At 38.3% G+C, this 23,267-nt stretch overlaps 1 protein-coding gene across 3 annotated transcripts in view; it reads right to left on the bottom strand.

Annotated features, from left to right (window-relative positions):
• RELN (reelin) overlaps positions 1–23,267 on the bottom strand; it is a 277,724-nt gene that overhangs the window by 97,452 nt on the left and 157,005 nt on the right. For all 3 annotated transcript variants that reach the window (XM_077783642.1, XM_077783643.1, XM_031507057.2), the window contains exons 11-16: positions 14,329–14,474; positions 10,229–10,380; positions 7,861–7,973; positions 6,075–6,283; positions 3,495–3,623; positions 2,291–2,400 (exon numbers count right to left, since the gene is read on the bottom strand). In XM_077783642.1, the coding sequence (XP_077639768.1) occupies positions 2,291–2,400; positions 3,495–3,623; positions 6,075–6,283; positions 7,861–7,973; positions 10,229–10,380; positions 14,329–14,474 (859 nt within the window). The remainder of the gene's footprint in view (positions 1–2,290; positions 2,401–3,494; positions 3,624–6,074; positions 6,284–7,860; positions 7,974–10,228; positions 10,381–14,328; positions 14,475–23,267) is intronic.

Raw genomic sequence — 23,267 nt, 5'->3', positions numbered from 1 at the left:
CAAATGCACTAGACTTGTTTTATTCCTTTGCTTCATCTTCCTCCAATGACTCCTTACTGACAGTGTGAAAAATATGAAGGATGGAAAGATGTGAAAATCTCAGTATAATCTCTTGCACAACAATACAATAAAGAAAAGTCATAACTTGTGGGTAATATTATTTTAATACAAAATGCTAAAAGGCCTTAACCATGAATAGTGCCATCTTTTCTATTGAAGAATTCCTATTACTTGGAGTTAGCCACATGCATTGTGACATTTGGAAGAAATAACCACTAATTTGAAATAATCTATAGGAAGAAGTACTTCTTCCTTTTCCTAGTTTTATAATGTTGCCCATCACAGCAGGGTGTCAGGTCTCCCCAGCAGACACACTCAAATCCCTCTTAGATACTCCCTAAAATTAAGTCCTTCTCAGATTTCATATGATTTCTAGTTTTTGTCACTTCTCAGGGTGCAAAAAAATTCTGTTCTGTCTGTTTGATTTTTGAGTCTTTTGAGGTCTTTTTGAGGGGGTGGTAAAAGTAGAAGGGTTAAAGATGTAATGATGTCATTCATAATAAAAAACTTTACAGAAATTGGCATTTTTCCAGACTTTCTGAAATATGGCCAGCTTCCAGATTTCATTTAAAACTTAATTCACATAGGAAGCAGTCGTGAAGCTAAAAGTCAGAGTGCTGAATCTTTGAAAATCTTCCTCTCTTCAAGGATTTGAGTGGCTTGTCAATATTTACAAGTTTTTTTCTACAATACAGTGTAAACTTCAGTATCACTAGTATTTAACAAAGGAAGCGTTCAAAACCTGAGAAATATGCCTTTAAGACTTGATTCCTGTGTCATGGTTCTGCACCTCAAATTCAGAGCAGGCTCTTTCTAGGCAGATAGTTGGCAAACCTTTTCTTGAGATTGTGCACACAGGAGTGTGCAGCATCCTTTCATGGAGTTGTATTTTGTTCTATAAGCAAAGGTTGTGCAGATAAATGAATTGTCAAATTATTTTCAAAATCTTGTTTTGTTCTGTTGTAAGGAATTTGTATCTCTGGATTGATTTCATCTTGCTGTGGTTTTTGTGAACCTCTCATGAGTGTCTCCAACACTTAGAGACAGCATTTTTTTAGACAGCCACTCATCTTTGCAGATACTCACAGATATCTTCTCCTCTTTATATACCTATCTTTCCATTAATTTTACTTTCTTTTTGATGTATACCACATCCCTAAAGAGAAGCATTAATACTATATCCAGAAAGTCAAGATGATGCTACTTCCTATTATGATTAAGAGAGCAATTTTCATTAATTTTAGTGACAAAATTTCCATAATGATATGACCGTAACAGCTTCAAGATTTTCTTGTCAATACTAGGCACCAATATATTTTAAGAATTCTGCAAAATGTAAATATTTACCATTTCTAGGCACCATATCAAGCCTTACTGGGAATCACTACAAAATTTATAGTGAAATTATATAATGGAGGCTATTGTACAGCAGTGTGAATCTCTAAATTACATATATTTCATGCATCTAACCAAACAAATTCTGAATGCAGCTTACTTAGTTCCAAATCACTTAAAGCGAATAAGCAAGCTAAAAAAATTTGCAGTTACTCTTTCAATCATACTTATTTCTGCATTTCATTCATTTAATCCTGTGTTCCTAAATACTTTTTACTGTGCTTTAAAGTATTCCTTGATAATTCTGGTCCTGGTTTTCCTCTATAATAAGTAATATAAAAAAATATCAATGTACACTTCTCCCAGTTCTTCACATCCATTTAAAGAAAATGTATGTAAAAAATAATTTTTGAAGAGAAGAACAGTTCCCTAAAACAGATGGCATTTTCCCCTGAAGATATAGTAAACAATGTAAGGTTTTGTCAGTGTTTTGGTAGCAGCATTGCTTGAAGATGGTCTTCTATGTCCAGAAGCAAAATATGTCCCAGATGCTACTCCTTTTGCTTAGGCTGCTGCAGTATATATCCTTAACAGCCAATGTGAAACCTATTTATGTAATTAGGACTAAGCAGACAGAATAAATGTTATATTAAGCCAATATTTTTTCCTGGAAAGCATTCAATTAAATGGAAAATGAAAAAATCTTGTAGACTATTGTAATTTCTAATGGCAGATTCTCTCTCTAGCTTCAAAATGCACCTGCTACCAAACTCAGCTAAGCAGAACAGGAATTAACAAACTTCATTGACTAGTGATTGTGGAAAACATGTTTACTTAGAGCAGCATATAAAATTTACTTTTCTGATGTGTCATGATCATGGGTAAAAATACTAACTATTATCGATTGCCCACATATTTCCAAGGATTGGTCCTGTTTGCCTCCATCGAATCCTGGTGTCACTTGTCAGTGCAGCGTTGGGAAGGGGAATAGTTATTCGGTTCCACCTGAAATACATACAACACAAACTTCTAGCATTTTACATTGACAGTTATTATGCAAGAGTATGTTTTGCAGATATGTTTATGTATTCAGGAAGCTTTGTGAGAAGCTTAATTTTAAAATCTGCTCAAATGAAGCATAAGTTTACAGCAGCTTTAGAAAATACAAATTAAAAATAAGAAGTCCATATATCATACAGCACATGAATATTAGTTATTGTCTTATAAAACCCAGCCATTTTCTCCCTGTAGGCATACATGAAATTGGCAAAGACCATAAGCTCATTTGCTGCAGCAGAGCTTCTCCATCTCCATGAATATCTCCTAAAACTGAAACTTCAGCAGGGCTGAACTGTGGTGAAAATCCTCAGAGGGTGAGGAGTGGTGCAGAGGATTTGGCATGCTGCAGTTTGGGCCATCATTCTCTATCATCCACAGAGGCTACACTTCCTGCACACACCAGGAGTAATGGTACCTATGAAAATTGTATGGGCTATGTTCCATCAGATCATAGCCATGCTTCAACTGCACCTTCTTTTTCTAAGTGTTATGGAAGTCGGGATACCAAGGGATTTGTGCTATGCAGAAAAATGCCACAGTTAATTTTTCAGTGAGAACAGCAGAGAAGTGACTCAATACTGAGAAAGGTTGATATAAGAAAATGACACTAATAACCATCTCCATCTGCAGAAGTACAGAGGATGTGCTTCACTGTAGTCCAGTACTGGGATCCCACATGAGTAAATGTGTCTGAGGAGGTAAATACAGCATTGAGTAGTGTTTTTTCTGACCAAGAAGAAAACTTTTGTGGCTTGGACTAGATAAAAGTTTTCTTCTTATGATCAACATGCTGTCCAAAAGTAGGTTTTTTTGTAATTTCTCTTTAGCATCAAAAAATTATTATTATGCCACAGAAGCAGCCCCATACATTTCAGGTTTCATTACTGGGTAGCCAGGGAGCTCAGAACACTCCTTCCTTGCTGTCCCCAAGCAGCCAAAAATGAATGATGACACAGAGCTGTGTGCTTTGCTGCTTTCTTCTGCCACCTACAATTCCCATCTCTAAAGCTGCATCTCAGTTCTGCAGAGAGCGCGCTCACCCGCTGTAGTTTTCAGAGGCGTAGATGGTGCTGTGGGGCAGGTGAGGCCCCGCACATATCTCAGGCAAACATTCCATGTGGAGCAGAGACCACGAGCGACCGTGGTTGGTTGAGAACTCCAAGCTGACACTGGTAACACATTGAAGGAAAGAAAGGAGAAAGACACCATGAGGGTACCTGGTATAGATCTCAATGTAGAAGTACCAACACTCAAAAACCACCAAATCTGCTATTTCTAATAACTGATGAGGAAACAAGAAATAATTTTAAGCAGAATTTGAATACAAAAAATCCTTCAAATGAAAATGTGAGACAAAGTTTCATGAGCATTCAAAATGCCAAAAGTTTTTAGACTGAAGATTGCCGGAACACAGAATTCTTGTTGTGCCACCATCTAGCCAGTGTTTTTATGCTGCTGCTGTTAAAAGAACTGCAGTACTTTTATATTTCATATTGAAATAGTTTCAGATATGAGGAGAAACCTTGGATTAATCAGAGCTAGACAGCATCATGCAAGCACAGGACACCTATAACTGCCAGGTGCTAACTATTACATCTGCAGAAGGTGGCAAAAGACCACTAGCTGTTCATGCATGGGCTGTCTCTTTCCTCGATTAAAAAAAACCCAAATTGTTTACAACCTATTAGTATAAGGAAATCCTTAGATGCCTTACACTCTAAAGACCTTGCAAAAGCAATATAGAAAGTGTTTGATTTACTACAGATTTAGTATTTTACTGATTATTCTTGTAATTTCCTCCATATAATTAGTTTGTAATATTCTGTTTTATTTTAAGTAATGAAACATTATAAAAGTCATAATTCATCTTCTAAATATTAAATTATTGGATTCTGAATTTTTATTTTTATGATAATTTGCTGACAATATTACTTTATTTAAATGTACCATCACTGTGATATTGTGTCTATTAAAACAGTTTATGGAGATTTTGACTAATTTATTTCAGGTTCAGCTGTAGAGGTACCTTAGAGGGTCATTTTTACTGCTTATATCCAGCACGAGTCTCTCATATTTGCAGTAATGAAAGCAGTATGAATAATGCTGCAGACTGGGAGATGTGAAATGCTGCAGTATTTGGAAAATACAAATAGGAAAAATGGTGACCTAATGCTTCTTTAGTTATGAAGAAGCTCACTTCTCCTTCAGAAATAGAAGGAAGAATATTAATCTGTCAAAATATATACTAATCTGCATCAGAAAACAGATTGAGACAGAGACTTTATATAACATGTTTACTAGCCAGGAGTGTTTATAGGCAAAGTTTTCACTTTTCATGTAGGAAAATGCTGCTGCCTTCTCTTCCCATCAAATATAAGTGCAGTGCCTTGATTTTTGCTTCCCTTCGAATTCTGCTACCCTGCATGGGTACAAGAACTGTCAGTGCTAATGTAGCTCTTTCCAGCTGGAAGTAGATACTATGGGACACAGATAAAAGCACTCATAGTCTCTTACTTTAAACTCTCAACTGTGCACAATATAAAGTAACTTAATCCTCGTAAAATATCAAGATAAATATTCTCATACGTATATAATGGAAGAGGAACAGTGGGCAGTTTGGTTTTGGGTTCTCCATTTGAAGAAGGATATTAAGAATTTTGAGAGCAGAGAAAAGGATGGGCAGGATGTCCATGGCTTTGAGCACCAAGCTCAGGGGGGCTGAGGAGTTGGCTTCCTCAGCCTGGTGAGGAGGGGTGAGCTACAGCATCCTGTCGTGGTGCAGAGGGCACTCACAAGGAAACCAGAGGCAAACTCTCCTCAGTAGGGTCAGGCACACTACAAAGGACAATAATGATGGTTTCATAGTTTTGCACTGTACATTAGGAAACACTTTTTCACTTGAGCAGGTGAGGTGGCACAGTGTCCATCCATGAAGATTTTTCAAGTCATGGATAGGCAGAGCCATGTCTGATCTGCCCAGTAACTAATCCTGCAGTAGAAGGTTTCACCAGATAACCTATATAAGTCCCTTCTAACCAACATTTCTGTGATTCTATAAAACATGACACCCTTCTTTCCCTTTCCCTATGGAAAAATTCACACTGTCCAGAAGAAGTAAAGCCAGAGAAAGTGTTCTGTGATCAGCCTACAGACAGTGAGCTCCTCACACTGATGGTCTTTTAGATGAGGGTCATTTATCACCAGTCTTACTAGAATTAGATATGCTTGTGGCATCAGTAATCTCAGAGGGGTCAGCAGGGCAGGTTTTTGCTGCTGCCTTTAATGCTTTCCTCCTTACACAGTATTAAGAAGTAAATCTCATACCCATTAGAAACTGAAACAAAAGTCACTCTGAAATCATGAGCATATTTCAGAATAATGGGCTAAGAAATGCAAGTTTTGACCTGGAAAGCTATTAAGTGACTCTTTATTGCACATGAGATACATAAATCTGGGCCTGTAAAGATCAGGAGAAACATTAGCTTTTGAGCAGCTTATATTTGTCATTATTAGTGGGATCCCTTATTCTGAAAAAAAGATTTACAAATCCTTATATAGATTTTATAGACAAAAATATACGAGAAAGCTGATAACCAAAAGAATGATCTTGCCAGTTTTACCTGTTACCAGGTTGGTAAGTTCCACAACCCAAATTGATGGAAAATTGGATCATGTGAGTCATGGAGGAAGGGAGCACCGGAAGGACGTGGAAATAATCCACAGCCCAAACATTCCTGTTGTGGCCTTGGTGACTCTTCTGCTTCAGGCAAAATTTGGTTGCAGGAGTCTGCAGGTCCGGACTAATGACAACAGAAACCAAAGATGGCACCTTCAAAAGAAATTAAGTAAGGCTTAAATAAGTTAAAAAGTTTATAATGTACCATTTAAAATAAAAAAGCAACTCTAATTGTGCTGAAACAAATGTGCTATTCTTTCTCCTTGATTCATTTTGTAAACTTTTTTAGACACCTTTTTCCACAAGATCCCAAATAAAATCTTTTACTATTAGGTGGATAGGTATTAGCACCCTGAGTACCAGTGATGCTTATCACCTCAGAGGGATGGGATTGTTTGGTTGTAAAGGCACAGAAGAAAAGACTGCACCTTCTGTGTTCTGAGAAGGGCAAGTTTATGTTGTCACCTTCAGTCGGGAAGGGAAGGTGATGTTTGTCCTGGAGCCTTACAGCTCCAGGAGGAGGGTGGTGGCATGACTACTCTGGATACGTGAGAATGGAGTAACAGCAGGAGTTCACAGGCATAAGTGGGGAGGATGTTACGTTGCTGAAATAAATGAAAGCACTGCCTCACAAAGATTAGCCTTTGTCCTAAAGCAATGTAATTAGAACTTTATTATGTCAAAAGAGGATGTCAGCTTTAAAACTGCTTGTTTTAAAAAACCTCCACAATGAATTCCATGTAATTTCAGATCCTATCTCTCCCCAAGTTCCCTAATTAATATTTTATTATTTTACAATTAGAGTTTCCTTAGTTTTACAAAAGTTCTACCCTGTCTTTCACACAGAAGCAGGCGAGGAGGGAAGCCATGCACAATGAAACAATGCAAGTGACTCAAATGAACTCAGGCCAAACCCTATTGTAAATATTTGGTATCTAAGTGCTAAAGTTACAGACAAAATGCACATAGCTCTGTGCTTGAAATCAGCAGCATCTTTACCATCAGACTTCCCTCAGACTATGTAAGCACACTGCATTTCAATATCTAGCATATCTGTGTGAAGATGTATGAAATACCAAATTTCGCCTGCTTTACAGCAGCAGAATAAGGAGACCTCAGAGCTACTTTATCAGGGTAGACATGGTCTAAGTGATTTTTGCCCTAGACAGGAAGGATCCTGAAGGCAAGTTCAAGATCTTTACTGTCCTGCTGAGGGTGGTGGATGTGTTGGAAGGTGGTTGCACTTTGGGCAGAGGAGATGCTGCCTGTGCACTCTGCCAGCGGCCTCCTCCCACGGCTGAGTCTGTGCACCTCTCCATCCTCTCCCAGCCCCTGATCCTGCCAGGAATGACCCTCTCAGGATCCTGTTCCTCAGCATCACACTGTGCCTAGAACGAGCTTGAGTGGAAACAGGAGTAATCTGTTGTGAGGAGATGTTATCATTGCAGTTTGCAGCTAATACCTGACAATTTTTGCCCATTGCTTGCCTGCCTGTTTCCCCAGCCCCAGCCAACACTGCCCAGTCCTGCCTGGGGCTGGAGTGACCACCAGTAACTGCAGAGCTGTGCTGCAAAAGTGCCCAATTGCTCCCAATTCTGCACCTGATTTTTGTGTTTGGGAATGTCACATTGAGTGTCCCTGTGGAATTCACCACACAGAATTCCTGTGATGGCTTGAAAAGAGAATGGTCTGTCCATTCCCATCCACCTGCTTTGTTTAAGACAATTTACCTTGTAAGCAGAATAGGTCAGGGTATCAAGAGGGATGTGTTCCCTCCTGCCTTCAATCTTGGCATACAGTATGACATCATTTTCATGGGATTCTCCAGAATCACAAGTTCCCCCTGTACAACATATATTTGAATGAGAAAAAAAATAATTGAAGCTCTTGTTATTGGAAAATGAAATCATATATGCAGCCTTAATTATGAAAATAATTACAGTCAGATGCTATTTAACTTGGGATCTGAAACAAAAGAACACCATCCCTAAGGACACAGTGTATAGGAACTGTTTGATCAGATGCACGTGGCAGAGATCAAGGGGGTTGACGATTATGAAAACCTCAAGTACCTCTTTTAATCAGCTTATCAAAACAATTTAAATAGAAAATGCTGTGCCTCAAGCAATACTTCTATCTGTGTGCTTTAAATCCTATTTACACAGAAATGCTCTGCTGTTGAGTTTTCATCAGTAAACTGCTATTTACTACTCACACTTCATGCAGTCACACATGTAGGTACTTAACAGTATCTTAAATGCTTCTCAGATTGGCAGCTGAGAAGTAGGAAGTAAGACTGCTGTGTACCTTATTTATTATGCTGCTCCTTTTACTATCTACATCATGTCCTAATAGGAATGGCTGGCTGGATGAAATCTATTATACCACACAAAACGTATGTGTTATGCTTGCCCAGCTGGAATAGGGCAGCATTTGAAATATCTTCCTATGAGTAGAACCTAAAATACTCACTAAGCTTCTGTGAAAGAGCATATGTATTGGCAAATATGAGCATTACATTCTGCATTATAGTTAGAAGATGAACATCATCACACAACTTTGTTATTGTGGAAACGAAATTTTTAAGATAAAGTTTCTGTATTTGAAACAGGAGTTATTAATGAATTGTTTCCTTGTGTAGTATGGTTACTCCAGGTATTAAAAAAAATCTCAAAATAGAAATAAAAACAGAATGAGGACGCTTCTTTGAAAAGACTGTAGAGTAGAAATATTTCACATATTGGAACACTTTATCTGGTTGTATGTGTTTTTTTGTTTTGTTTTGATTTTTTTGTTTTGTTTTGGTTTTTTTTTTTTTTTTTTTTTTTTGTTGGTTTTTTCTACAGCCAGCCAGTTCATGTAATGGACTAGGAAAAGCAGCCCAGAGAACTAGACAAGATGTGCATCTTTAATGTGTTTTATACTCTAATAAGGAACATACATTTGTCCTTTCAGATATTCTCCTTGCCTGAGTGTTCAAACAATTACTCATTTAATTAAAAAATACATAGAGAAGACATTTTTCAAACAATATCAATATCCTGCTGTCCTCTGTGTCTGCATCTGCTGACAACTTCTCCCCTAAGTTCAGAAGGTTGACAACATTTCTTTCCTGTTTTTCTTGCAGGTGTTGTAATGCTTGGAAGAAATGAGAAAAAGCATCCTCTTTTTCCTGTGCTTTATTCATAATTCATGTAACACAGAGGAGATGTGCAACAATTTAGGAAAACAACATGAGGTCTTCCCCTCATTAAATAAAGTGTGTTTTTTTTCTTGTTGATACAGAAGGTTGCTTGTGGAGGTCACAGGTTTATTCTCTGCTTCCTCCTTTATTATTCTATTATTCTCTTTTAAGCAAAAATCCTCGCTTTCTCTAAACATGATGTTGAGAGAATAACCTCATGGAACTTCCTTTATGTGCAAAATAAAAGTTCTGGAAAAATACTGTGAGCGTTAACTACCATGTCCATGGGGATTTTGCTCTGTTGCAACATCAAACCTGTACAGTTGCAGTGACAGCAGTGGCGGGGGAAGCGACAGGACAGGCTGGTTCTTGGCTGCTTTCTTAGCCCTGGCAAATGACTGATGTCCTTTGCCCCAGTAAGGAAGATCCACAGATGATGCTAACACCACAGCAGTGCTTTTCATGAGGGATGCCACATGTAGAACACACCTCCTCCAAGACCATAGCACACTCTGTGTGAATCTCACCCTGGGCCAATGTATTAGCAAAGGATGGATTTTAGGAATCGAGTAAGAGCTTTTGAGGTGAAACTATTTCATGGGTTCACCAGGAAAGGCTGCCTTACCTCTAGGCTACTCCCATCTCATCCTCGTGTGCAGCTCTCTGGACTCTGATGGATTAGCACCAGGGTCTATATGGATATGACTACAGGAGGATATGAGGGTACCTGTGAAACCTTTAAAGATGATAAAGATACGACTCTCTTCTAAGTATGGATTAAGGGGCACTGAGTGAAATGAGTGTATACAAGACAAGAAGATGCTTCTCCACGTCCAACTTGTTCAAGTGTGGAGCACTGCATAATGTAAATCTCACGTTTCACATCTTGTATTACATTAGTAATTTATACTCACCCATGCTGAAATAAAATCTCAAGTTCCCATAACCCGTGGTGTCCATGTATGGAGTACATATTTTTCTTTCTCCATCTCTGAGAAATACCATAGCTGAGCCCGATTCCAGGGTTCCACATTCCGTACCAATGACGGCTCCAAAGATGTCCCAGCTGCAGAGGCAAACAATAGGTGGTGAAAGTGTAGCAGCACACTACTGATAAACTCATACAAAACATGCCATAGGGGTTTATTTGTACTTAAAAATTTTTCTGTTTCTACTCTTACAGAGGACAACAAACCACAGTGTTTCAAATGTGATCCCTATGCCATTATTTATGTATTCAATATTAGCTTTTAAACTCAGTTCACTCAACTGAGGCAAAGTTAATATAAATATTTAAAAGAATTTGGCAGAAATGCAATGAATTAATGAAAAAAAGAGGCTTTTAATGAATGCTGTTAGCAAATATGTAGTGTTGTATTGTTCTATCATCTACATTATTTTTTCTGGTGTTAAAATGTTTAAAATAGAAATGCATTCTTATTAATTTTGCATAATAAAAGATTTATAGATCAATGAAACTTGAAAAGGCACATGTCCACCATATCTGCTATACAAATATTAAATATGTAGGTAATAGCTGAAAATGCTCTCTTTTCATCTTCTTGAGCATTTAGGGTAACAGTTTTTAACTAACACATGAACAGAGTATGAAAAAAGACTGCTGTGTTTCTAATATGTGATGATATGATCTTTCTCAGTTTTTCTGTACAACATTTCATCTTATTTTTATTCAGTGATAATTAAAAGAGCTGTTGCAGAATTTTCCAATTAAATATTTTACATTGAAAATACATTTTCCTCATGAAAGTGATGGCTACTTCAAAACTCGATCAAAATGTTTTGAAATACTAGAAAGTGTTGAAAACGTGCATTATTTTGGTCTGATACATTATTATTATTCATGTTGAAGTCTTAATTCATAATTAAGTATTTAAGAATTATAAGGCTGATAAAACAATGAAATTATTTAGAATCACTAAATCCTGACAATCCAAACATTTAACTATCCAGTATGATTCAGGAGAAAGGAGAAAACATGGAAGTTCAGAAACCTTTGTGGGAGGCAAAGTCTTTTCCTGTCTCCTTCTACCAGAGACAATCTCTGTGCCATATCACAATTTCAAAAACTGTCGTTACAAGAACTAAACAGTCTATTTATTAGTTTAACCATTCCAATGACTCCAAAATGCATTTTTAGGATCTTCTTAAAAGCTGCCAGTTTCCCCATGGACCTAAGCTGTGACAGACTGGTGACATGGCTGTTTGGAAATCTTGCTTTAAACCTGTCAGTCATTTACACAGGAATTAGTGAGCTGAACATCACTGAAAATCTTTATGATATAAATATTTTAATGGAAGCACAGTTTAATCTAACCCTAATTCTATTGTGCAGATATTTTTAAGCTAATGTGCAATATAAAAACACAATTTTGAAAATGGGTCTCCTGGGTTGAAGGCAAATACAGAATTAAACAGTTGTGCCTACCTCAACTTACACAAAAAAAAAAAAAATCTTACAATGCTCCATTGATCTTTTGTATGCTCTATTTAGCTCAATTAAAACACTCTGTAGTGACCCACAAAACAGCTCAGAGTCATGAATGATGCAGATCATGGATGTTTCCAGGGATCCTCTCCTTTTAGGCAGCATCAGAAATAAAAAACAGAGAATTCTCTATATTTTTTTTAAAAAAAGGCACTTTAATGGGAGTACATCAACACACTGCCAGTAAAGAAAATGGAGAAGGATCCTGGGTGATGGCATGATTTAACATTTACATTTGAACTAATTTATCCTTCACATGACTCTTCGAATTCTTCTTTATAAAACAGATGATTTATGGACCTAAACTAGACCAACTAACACACAGGTCCAAAGCAAAAGTGTGCCTGCTAGGCAGCCTGATGTGGGGATTTGTTCACTTTTGGGATCAGGCTCTAATTCACTCAAGTAAAGAGAAGCAGAACGACAGTGGAAATATGTGTGGTACTTACAACAGTGAGCCCTACACACATAGCCTCCCACTTTAGGTGGTACATGCAAAAATACCAACCAACTGCTTATTAAAAACAGTGATGATTCCCTCTGCCCTCATCTCCAAGAGCATTTGGTGCAGAGAGAACTGGTGGTGACCCCTGTACCTGAGATTCCTCTTGCTTTCCTTATGAGGGATGCTTTTGCCTTCCCCTTGAAAGCTGGCAGGCTCCAGCTGAGGTGACAAAGCAGTGCCTGAGAACTTCCTGCAAACTCTCTCTCATGTATCCAGTGCTCTGTGACTGTTTGATTACAGTAAAACTGTAGTTCAAATATAGTTTAAATAGCATTCACATATATTTCTCTAAGAAGTGATTAAGGAAACTCACTCAAATGTATTTGCATTTATATACGGCTCCCAACACAAATTCCAGAGAAATATTGAAAAAAGGAACAATAGTGGTGGCAATTTTATATGATTAGGATGTAGTCCATAACATCACCCAAGTTCAGTGTTTATTTATGGCAGCATGCAATTTAAATCTCCATTCTTATAGAACAATAGAAAGAAGGAAGTTTCTAACATAGAGTAAAATTTCCAAAGAAAAAAATAGGAAAAAGGTTGTGAGGCCTTGGGCTGGCAGAGTGAGGGCAGGTCAGGACCAAGGTGCTGGGACACAGAATGACAGAATCAAAGGAGGGCTGCACCCTCCCTTGCCAGCTGGAACCAGGCAGCCCATGACAGGAAAAGTGACATTTTCCTAATTCAGAAGGAGCTGTAAATTTCCTAACCCAGGTTGCAAGCTGCTCAATTTAACTAAACACCCAGTTGTGTGGAGAAGATCTACAGGCAGGGCAGATGGCCACAGACAGAACTCCCATCCTGTTTTTTCCAGGATGGAAACAAGATAGAGAGCACATCTCAAAGGTATCCCACATAGTCACGTAGACCATGACACACAAGCTCATTTTCTTCCCTTTGTCTGAAGCAGCACCTGCTGCCATTGGATGATTATTTGAACTGAAACAGAGTCCACAGTGAATATTTTTTTCTGTAAATCCCAAATATATGCGTCCACAGGACATATTAGCATGTATTTCTTAAAAGGTGCTCTTCACTTTCAGCACAGCATAGGCAGCATTTGAATCAGTTGCTAATGATCTGAAGTACTTTGTAGGTTAAAATCAACATTCAGTGGAGACCCATAAATTAGCAGTGTATGTTTCTCATTGCCCTAGGTTTACAACCACTAATGACATTTTTTTTTTAAAATATAAAAAACCCAAGATCCTACTGAGGTTATTTTCTATTTGGCAGAATTTATACAAAAAGGTATATACAATAAAGCTTCTTTATCAGGACACATTTTTTAAAGCTCAGTCATGTTTTGGTAAGAGTAGTAATACTGTCATAGGCAGTTTTGTTTATTTTCTGCATCCTTGCAGCAGTCCCTGTTGGATATGGCTTTACAGGGACTCTTTGAATCATAAGTATATATTCAAAATAGAAATAGAAAATTATCAGCCACACCCTGAGCTCTTACCCAGCAGGTATAGCTATGCTTTCGGTGACACTAGATGAGAACAGACTGCTGCTTCAGTTTTCCTGCCTCCACCTTCTCCTTCTCTTCCTCCTCCAGCACCTACAGGCATCTGCATGAGCAGGAGCTCTCTCTCAGTAAATTGAGGCTCACAGCAGTAATCCAGAGAGGAGGAATTTCAAGGAATTTGATATCATATGGATATGAGCTTGTTAACAACACTCTGGTGTGAATTAAAAAAGTCACCATTACATGTGTCTTTAGAATGGCTACATTAGTCACAAACATGATTTTTTTCATTGAAAACAGTGGTGACAGGATGGTCCAGAGGCAAACTGTTCCTCCTGGGCTTCTTGGACTTGTTTCTTCCTAAAATCTGCAACCATGGGCTATTTAAAGTATTGCTATTTATCCTAGTCACAATCTTCCCTGACTACACAGTGAAGATAAATTGCAATTCCCTAACTATCCTGTTTCCTCATCCCTGGAGTGATGCTGCTCACCTGTGCAGGGCTCTGTTCAGGCTGGGGATACTCACCCTTTGGGCTGGCTCTCAAACTCTTCTGTCCACTGCTCCTGGGCATCCTCCATGGAGAGGTCCACGTCCCGGGTGGTGGCAAAATTGAACTCGCTGCCCTCTGTCCCATGGAAGTAGATGGAGTTCCCATCGGACTGGCAGCTGTGCTGTGGGCAGAAGGAGCACATGGAAGCTGAGGTTATGTTGGGTTTGTATGGTGCTCACACATTGTCAGATCTCAGCATGAGCTGTACTTTATCTAAGGACTCACTGATGCCTGAAACTAAATAAAAACCAGATGATTGTCTTGTATCTTTCCTGTCCTGCCCCAAAATTATTGTGTCCTAATCTTGTACCTGCTTCCCTACAAACCCACTACAGACCATGGTAAAACTGTGTTTGCATTGAAAAGTCATGTACCATATCTCTGGGTGTTTATTTCTGTTTTAAAGTATCACCCTTACATCTGGCCCACACACAACTCTGACTGCAAATAACCTCAGTAGTATATCAAATATTGCTATGGAGATTTTGTAGGCGTAAGAGTTTTGTGCTGTGAAACATGTCACATCTCCGTGTTTGAATTTTTGCCAAAAGAGGTATTTGTGTGTAAAATTGCTATGCATTGCCATACAGTAAACTTTGGGCCTCGAGTGTATGACTGAAAAGGCTGCATTTGCTGTATTTAGTTCAAATTGCATAACAAATAGCTCTAGAGGCAATGAACTCTTGTGATAGAGCAATCCCAGGGGTCCTGAGGCTGCTCTCAAATCCATTGTCTGCTTTTCCTACTGCATTTCTGCACATACTGCCTCAGCAACATCAAATGGTGCTAAGTGTCTCCCCCAGCATGCCATGAACACCAGAACTCTCCAGGAGTGTTGGCCTGGAAGGAGCTGCCTGTGAGGTGCACGGGTGGGGAGGTTATAGTATAGATTTTCTTCTTTCTCCCATCCTATTTTGCCTTCTTGTGTGCCTGATAAAATGGCAGTCTGACAAATCTGTGAGGCAGAAACAGGTACTAGAAACGTCTAAAGAAAATCTACCTTGTCTTAATGCAAACAGCACTTTGCAGTTTTTGAATTCTTCATATTACAAAAAATACTGATAAAAAATAATAATTCTCTCAAACACTTCTTTTATTCATGTGTGTGTGTGTGAGATCTTGCTCCTTAAAACTGGAAGCTGAATTAAGGAACTATTAATTAGAATAATTCTGCATTCTTACAACACTTCAGTATTTAAAAAAGAGATACAATAATGCCAAATTGCATTGACCTTTTCAGTATCGTCTGTGCAGTGCCCTCTTGTCTCTGAACCCCTTCATAACGTGCCAAGGGAAAATATGACAATCACATCTTCTGCACTTAAAAAGGTCATGGGAGTGTCACATAAGGGAATAATTAGATTTTTAACAAAGAGAAAGGTAGGGCAAAAAATGAAAACTGCTCAGTACATCTTTGTCTATGGGTTTTTACAAGTAGAGTACAAAGTAACACATTTTGTCATATTCTATAACACTTTATTTATCAATGCAATGAAGTGACATCAAAATTATTTTAAGTATGGTTGTCAATACCTCAGCAATTAATTTCCATAGAGGAACATAATTTTATATATTTCTAGAGGTGCCTACACATTCTTAGAAAAAACTGTGAGTATGTGATGTCTAATTTTTGTATAGAGAGTTCCTGGTCTATACTTGAATGACAAGACCTCTATGTTTATTAACACAGATTAAATATCGCATAAAAATATAACACATTGTAAAAACTTAAAGACTGTTTCAACCGCTAAAATAAACAAATTGCTGTTAAGGTGTTTTTTTTTTCCAAAGAAAGGCCAAAGCAATAGGAAGATCCTGAAGTGTTGATAATTTATCACAGAAATTAAATAGATTTTGTCACAAGGCTCCTTTCTCCCTGGTCTATTAATGCAGCATAAACACAGTACAGCATATATGCCACTAAAAAGTCAGAATAATTTACACATCAAATATATTACAACTAGCAGAAATTAATGAGAGAGTTTCATATCTTCTCTTTGAAAAACAGCAGTTGTACTATGCAGTTATTTATAATGGACTGAGAAATTGCTTTTGTTTACTGATTTTAACCTTCACACTCATCAGTATCGCTAATATCAGAATTTTAAGAATAATTTCTTTGTTGTGCTTCTTGATTTTCAGAATTTTCCTCATTTGCTAACACAAATGAAGTATCCCTTATCTGTCAATCAATCTGCCACAAAAGTCTTATTATCTGCAGGCAGTCAAATAAATACACTAAAAATAAATATTCAGGCTAGAACTTTATTCAAATTTATATGCAAACCTTCATCTTAGGAAACAAATAGCTAAGTAGATCCTACTGAGATACATATTAGAATTGTATACAAGCATTGGAAAATCCTCTATAACAGCAACTTATATCTCAGGTGCTAAGTTATATGTAAGTATGCATTTGATAATGGATATGTAATCAGTAATCTCTTGCCTGATGAAAATCATCTATTAAAATAAACATAAATAAGATAAAACCCTATTATCTTTTAATATTTGTACATCCTTCTGCTGTCTAGCAGAATATTTATTGAATGGAGTTTTCATTTAGGTTGTCAAGATAAATAAATGGGCAGTTTGGCAAGGGGGATATAAATAATTATTTATACAGTGGTGTATGATGAACATTTTATGAAAGGTCAAAATCATAATTTATTAAATTAGTTCTATAAAGCTATATTTCTGCATTTATACACAGCTTCATAGTATCTATGAATATGTATTTTATGCATATTTTATGTGTTAATGAACCACACAACGTATGGCTCAAATCACAATCTGCTCATGTCAGCTTTGGCTCATGTGAAACCACTATGCAGAAGAGAAGTTCAGTCTGGGGTTTAACTCCCCTGTAATTCTAAATACCTGTAAAACATGTAATTGAAGATCATGACCTTAATGGCCTTTAAAAAGTGAGGAAGAGAAATGTGCTCTAAACACAGGTATGGATATTAAAGAGGTTCTGAGGGAGTGCCACCATTTTCTTGTACGGTTTTGCCCCAGTGCCACCATCTGCCCCTGGGACACACCTGCCCATGAGAGAAGCAGATGTGGATGAGCTCCATGAGCTGAGCTGCCCATCTGCCTGTATAACCATCACCCTCAGTTTTTAATTTTAGTTTTCCAAGCAGTCACTATCTGTCACAGCTTTTATTGCTCTTTTTTTTTACCTGATGGGCTGCTAAGGGAAGGAAAAACCTCAAAGAGCACTCAGCTAAATTTTCCAGGAGCAAAAGAACCTCTGCAGGAGATGGTCTCTCACCAGCATTGCCCCCAGCTACCTTGTCAGTCTTGTTCAGCATCCAGGAGGCTGCTAAATATGTTGGATTGTTTTGTGGGTTTGCAGTAGGGCTTGAACAGATTAAAGACAGAATTGAAACCATAAGACTTGTTTTCTCACAGGTTCAACCCAAGATTTGAATTCAAGTCTTTAGAAAAAAACCCCTAATGTACAATTTACAAATTGTGTTATCTCTTTCCCAAATTAAAGGCTTTACACTTGCGGTGGAAGTCTACATACTTCCAGTATTAAGGACTGAATTTCACAAGTGTTTATTTTGTTATTCTCAAAAGGTAAGAAATGTGGAATGGACAGATAATAAGTTTTAAAACTATCTGGATTAAGCTCTCCCTAAACTGGATATCCTGTGGATTACATAGTTGCACGGTCCTCTTTTATGAATTCCAGATTAAATTTGTTCTCTGTTTAAATCTAATTTACATTTAAATAATACATAAAATAAGAGAAAATTAACTTGTTATGCAAAATTTTTAACTAAAAGGGCCAAATTAAAGCCACTTGTAGGATATTTGTTCTTGTTACCATGGAAGCATCAGCTGTAGGTCCAGAACGAAAGCACCATTCAATTTTGTTTAAAGGGGATTAAATGCATTGGAACATTTAGTGTGTCCTTGTGCAAATTACAACACTAAAATGCTAACTAATTTGTAAGGAAAAGTTAATTTAGAGAATAAATTCTTTGACAAATCTGATAAACATTATTTAACAAAGTTTACTCCCAGATCACCTACTTAATAGAATGTAAGACACAGGCACTTGAATGAAGCCTCCTCACAGTAGTTGCTGTTGCCCATTGTTTGCATCTGGAATGGGACAATCAGCCTAAGTAAACTGTTGTATTCCTTAATAAACAACCCCTGCCCCTTGCCAAAGGGAAAGAAGCCAGGTTCTGTTCAGGAAATGTGGTGATCCCAAGAGAAAAAAAAATGAAAAAAACCAACAAATATTTTAATTTAATCGGGCACTACCTTATTCACTAGCTGTAATTGTTAAGCTATTGCTCTGCAAGAATAGGGCAAAATGAAAATTGGCTGGATGCATTCCTGAATCTCAAGATTTTGGATTTACTTTCAATCTAATCTTCACTCTGAATTTGCTGTGTTTCTGAAGTTTGTCTACTGGATAGTTATGGAATCACTGCTTTTTCCCCATTTTCAAGGCCCTGCATGGCCCATCCTCACCCGCTTCCACCATTTCCCATATACCTCATCTTGTGGGCCACTTTTCATCGACTGCCAATGCTTGTCACTACATGTGCTGGTGAGACAGCCAAACTTGCATGCCTTGCCCATTCTCCCCACTGCTCTTGTCAAGTGCCCACATGATTTCCTTCAGACACTTCCTTAGTGCTCTCTTCAGCAAGGCTTATCAAGGATTACACCAAAGATGGATGACCAGGATGAGCATTCTCCCCTCCTGAAGTATTTCCTTTTACTCCCACACATTCCCATGCCCAGCTTATTCCCTGTTTTATAAATGGATGGCAATGTCCCGGGACACAGGCTTTTTGTTTTGTGTCTGGAGAGGCAGCAAAGGTACATTCCTTGATAAGGACTCTTTGATGCTACATTGGTATCACAACCACAAAAAAATTCATTTTCACTTTAAAGTTGCTGTTGTCTATGAATATTTTCAGTTTCTCAGTACAGTTCTTAGCCAAATTGTATATAAGACCCAGCGAATCCTACAAATTCATATAGGATTTCTACACCTTATGAATTCATTAGTTAATGGGAGAGAGACCAACGTGTGGTTTTAAAATCAATCTTTTGTCAAAGCCTACCAAGCTCTTTATCCTACGCTAGCGTCTTAGATTTTAGGTTCTTTTAGGAAAGCCTCTTGATCATATGAGATGCAGAATTGTTTCAATTAAGATGCTCAAAACCATTGGTCAGCAAAAGCAGGAAAGTCAGATTTGGTGAAGTAGGCCCTTTACAACTGGACCTCTTTAAGGTTTCATAACTAAATAAGGGCCCCAGGTGGGATCTGGGATCCTACATCGTGTAACATGTCTGATCAATCTCTGTATTTCTAAAGACTTGCATGCAAGCACCATGTAAGAAGACATGAGCTACCCTCGGTGTGACCTCTTGGCTAGGAGGATCTGGAGATCTCCAGTTCAATGGGAAGCAGCACAAGCCTCAACCAGATCAGCCTCTGTCACAGCTGCAGCTAAGGACACAGCCCTGAAGATTTTTAGAAACTCAAAAGACAAATATTAGGAATGTAAACAGAAGCACTGAAGTTCATCCAAGCCAGTTTCTGTCCCTGTTGTTCAAGTCAAACTTGTGAATCAATAAATACCTCTTGGCTTTACAGTGTGGGATTTCTTTACTTGGAGAGTGGAACAGAGGGCAACTAAATGATACAACTGTGCCATTCGGCAAAGCATCAACAGGAAACACTAGTGTGAAATTCCTCAGTGTAACAGATTTTTGGCTGAGGTCTTGCATATCATCTTCCTGAGGTTCATTCCTGCACTCCCATGAAAATGTTGTTCACCTCTATGCCTTTAAAGCATTCACAGTCATCTTTACCATCATTTAATTAGCTTTTTATCAGTGATGAACACTGATGCTTTTCTTCATATTATCTCCCCTGGGCCTAATGGCCCTGATGATTCTTTCAGACAGCTGTAGCCTCACAATTTATTTTTTGGCGACATTTCTTGCATTGGAATGAATGTGTTGGGCATTTGGGCAGCGCCAGCTTGCAAAGGGCTGACGGCAGATGGAAAGAAATCTGCCCAGTATGCCTTCACCTCTACACAAGCAGAGGGCCATCAATTTCCCCCATTAAGGAGTTGTCACACAGCCCACCCAGCTGGAGGAGCATCTCTGATAGCCAGGCTGGCTGGCGTGTGCTATTCAAATACAAAATGTACTTTAAAAAGAAACAAAAATATCATTTGTCGGCAAATTGAAAATGCGTGGCTTTGACCGCAGCCAATTTTTTAATGACTGCAATATTTTAAGTGATTATTTTTGCCACTTCAGATTGCTCCTTAGAGAGGAGAGTTTTTTTAATTAAAATCTAGGCAGTGCAAACAGATGAGATATGAGCAATAGAGGAACAAGAAGAAAGACGAAGAAAATTAATTGAAGCAGCATTGTCAATGGAGCTATAAATTAGATATTGTGTCTTTCTGGAAATGAGTCATGAAGGTTTTAGAAATTTTAAAATTTTGACATGATAGCAGGTACAAGGATAGATTAAGTCCTAATAAAATAATACTTTGCATGCAATGTGTCAGTCAGCAAAAGTACGGTTACACAATTTGGGGATAACTTCAAATTCTAATTTCTGTGGATTTGGCTGCTAATTCTCCTGGCCTGAAATTCCTTCTTTAACCAAAGGAAAGAACACAATGTGATTAGAATACCTTCCATGAGAAAAACAGAGCTTTAGTCTTTCCCATGTTCTACATTTTTACATCATTTAACGTAGGCTACAGAACAAAAACCTTGGCTGCACAAGCAGGCCAGAAGCACAGAGGGTTATAGTGCACTTTCCCTTTCCAAAACAATGGGATGAAACTTGTGCTGTGATGTAACAAGAAACATTTTATAAAGTGTGTTTGCACTCATCATTTCCAATTATAGACTGTTATTCAAAGGCTAATGCTCAAAACGTTTTGCCTGTTTATGAGTGATTCATATGATTTGTATGGTTCTTAGTCTTTTAGGACATTTCACGATGTTTGTACAACACCGGTCGCTCTGGCGATGACCGGTTTCCTTAATGAGTCATTTAACTGGCATGATCTGAGCTATTCCTCCATGCCCTGGGAACTGCTGATGTTTGGAGCACTCTGCCCTGAGCATCACCTGCTATTCTGAAAGTGATGGTGTGCATTCATACCACTGTAAAATCAGAGAAGGAATAAAGCAAGATAGCTTTTACTCTTTGGCATCTAAAGGGTCAATATATGTAATTTTTATTGATGTTCATCTCACAGTGACCTGTGAAGACCAAATTCTTTCCTTCTAGGGGGCAGGAAAGACCCCCTGTGCTTGGACACCAGCTCAGAGCTAATGCTGGCTCCCTGCCATCCCTCCCAACACTTCCAAGCCACGGGGAACTGGCATGGAGAAAGGTGTAGGTTCAGCATTGCTGCCCAACATCAATTCTCAGCTGCCCAAATGACTCACAGCACTATAGCCAACCACCTGTCAGTTCTAATGAACTCCTAGGCATTGTATCTAAGTATTATTATTTTAATTACAAGTGTGCTTACAAATCAAGAGCGTTCATGGGCTAGGACACAAATGCTTTCTCATGGGCACAGCTCAGAATGGCCACAATCTAAAGGGAGCTGGTAGACAGGTTTTATGCACCCTGCACTGCTTTCTTCAACTCTCCTCCCCTCTCACACTCCTCCTTCCACCCACTGAGAAGCAGGAATGTCTCTCAGATGAGGTGCAGCAGGAAGTCTGCCCATCTCTTCCCAGGAAGATGTGGTGGATAAGGGCACCTGCAAGGCAAAGCAGCTGGCTAAAAGGCTGGGTTTGGCCCACAGACCAAATACTGCCTTGATATATCTTATTCGAAAAACAAAGGAATTTTGTCAGAAGAATCTATGTCTTTGTCATTTTGACCAACATAAGGTCATAGCAATTTCAGTCTGACATTTTCACACTGGCATACATAGAATATTACCTCTCCTTCAAACAAATACATTTGAACAGATTAAGAAAATGGATACCCGAACACTTTTTAAAGTAAGAATTTAAAAGCAAAAGAAAGGGAAGAAAAATCTTGTTTATTTTAGCACAAACAAACCCAAAAAGATATCTATATAGATCAGGATGTTTGTTTAAGAAGAAGACTATCCAAAACATTCCATTAATTAACAAAGTATTCAGACATTTGTAAATCTACTCTGGAATGAGGGAAGATCAAATAGCTAAATCAGCCTTTCTTTTTGCCAGATTCCCAGGCCTGTGTGCATGTCTGCTCAGCAACACATAACAATGCAGGTTCAGGAAGGACTTGCAGATCTGGGATGTGCACAGCTCTGCTCTGCTCAGGGTGTGGTAAAAGGTCATAGTGTTTTACACGTATTTTCAACATATTTTTCAGAATATGAGTGACTCTCTTCTTACGCAACTTTCCCTTCTGCTACACTGGCATGGATATCTGGGAAATTAAAATGAGCTGAATGGTGATGACCTGTTATTTAAAGGGCTTACTGAATCAGGATACTGGGATTGTAATATTTTTAGGGTTTATTGGTCATGACCACAGTAGTAAGTAGCATGGATCAGATACCCTAGTCCTAACCCCAGCCTGCTCAGTGAGGCTGGCACACCTGTCCCCACTGCCCCATCCCATGCCAGGCTGTACACACAGAGCTCAGCACCAACAGCCTCAGGTGAGGTCCCCAAACCCTGCAGACCAAACAAACCAAGCTGTCCAGATGAATGGCAACTCCAGCTCCTAAATGAAGGGTGGCTGCAACTACTGTGAGTCAGCAATTCTGTAACTTGACTTTTCCCAAAGATGATAAGTGTCACTGGGTTAACACACCACGACCAGATACATTATCCCTCTGGTGTCTGTAATGATCCATACTGCTCTTTTCCAATGTGGAAAAAT

This window comes from Lonchura striata, chromosome 5 (assembly GCF_046129695.1).
Source record: "Lonchura striata isolate bLonStr1 chromosome 5, bLonStr1.mat, whole genome shotgun sequence".
Classification (NCBI taxonomy): Eukaryota; Metazoa; Chordata; class Aves; order Passeriformes; family Estrildidae; genus Lonchura; species Lonchura striata.
The sequence above is the reverse complement of the archived record's forward strand: the minus strand, read 5'-3'. Positions and strand labels throughout refer to the sequence as shown.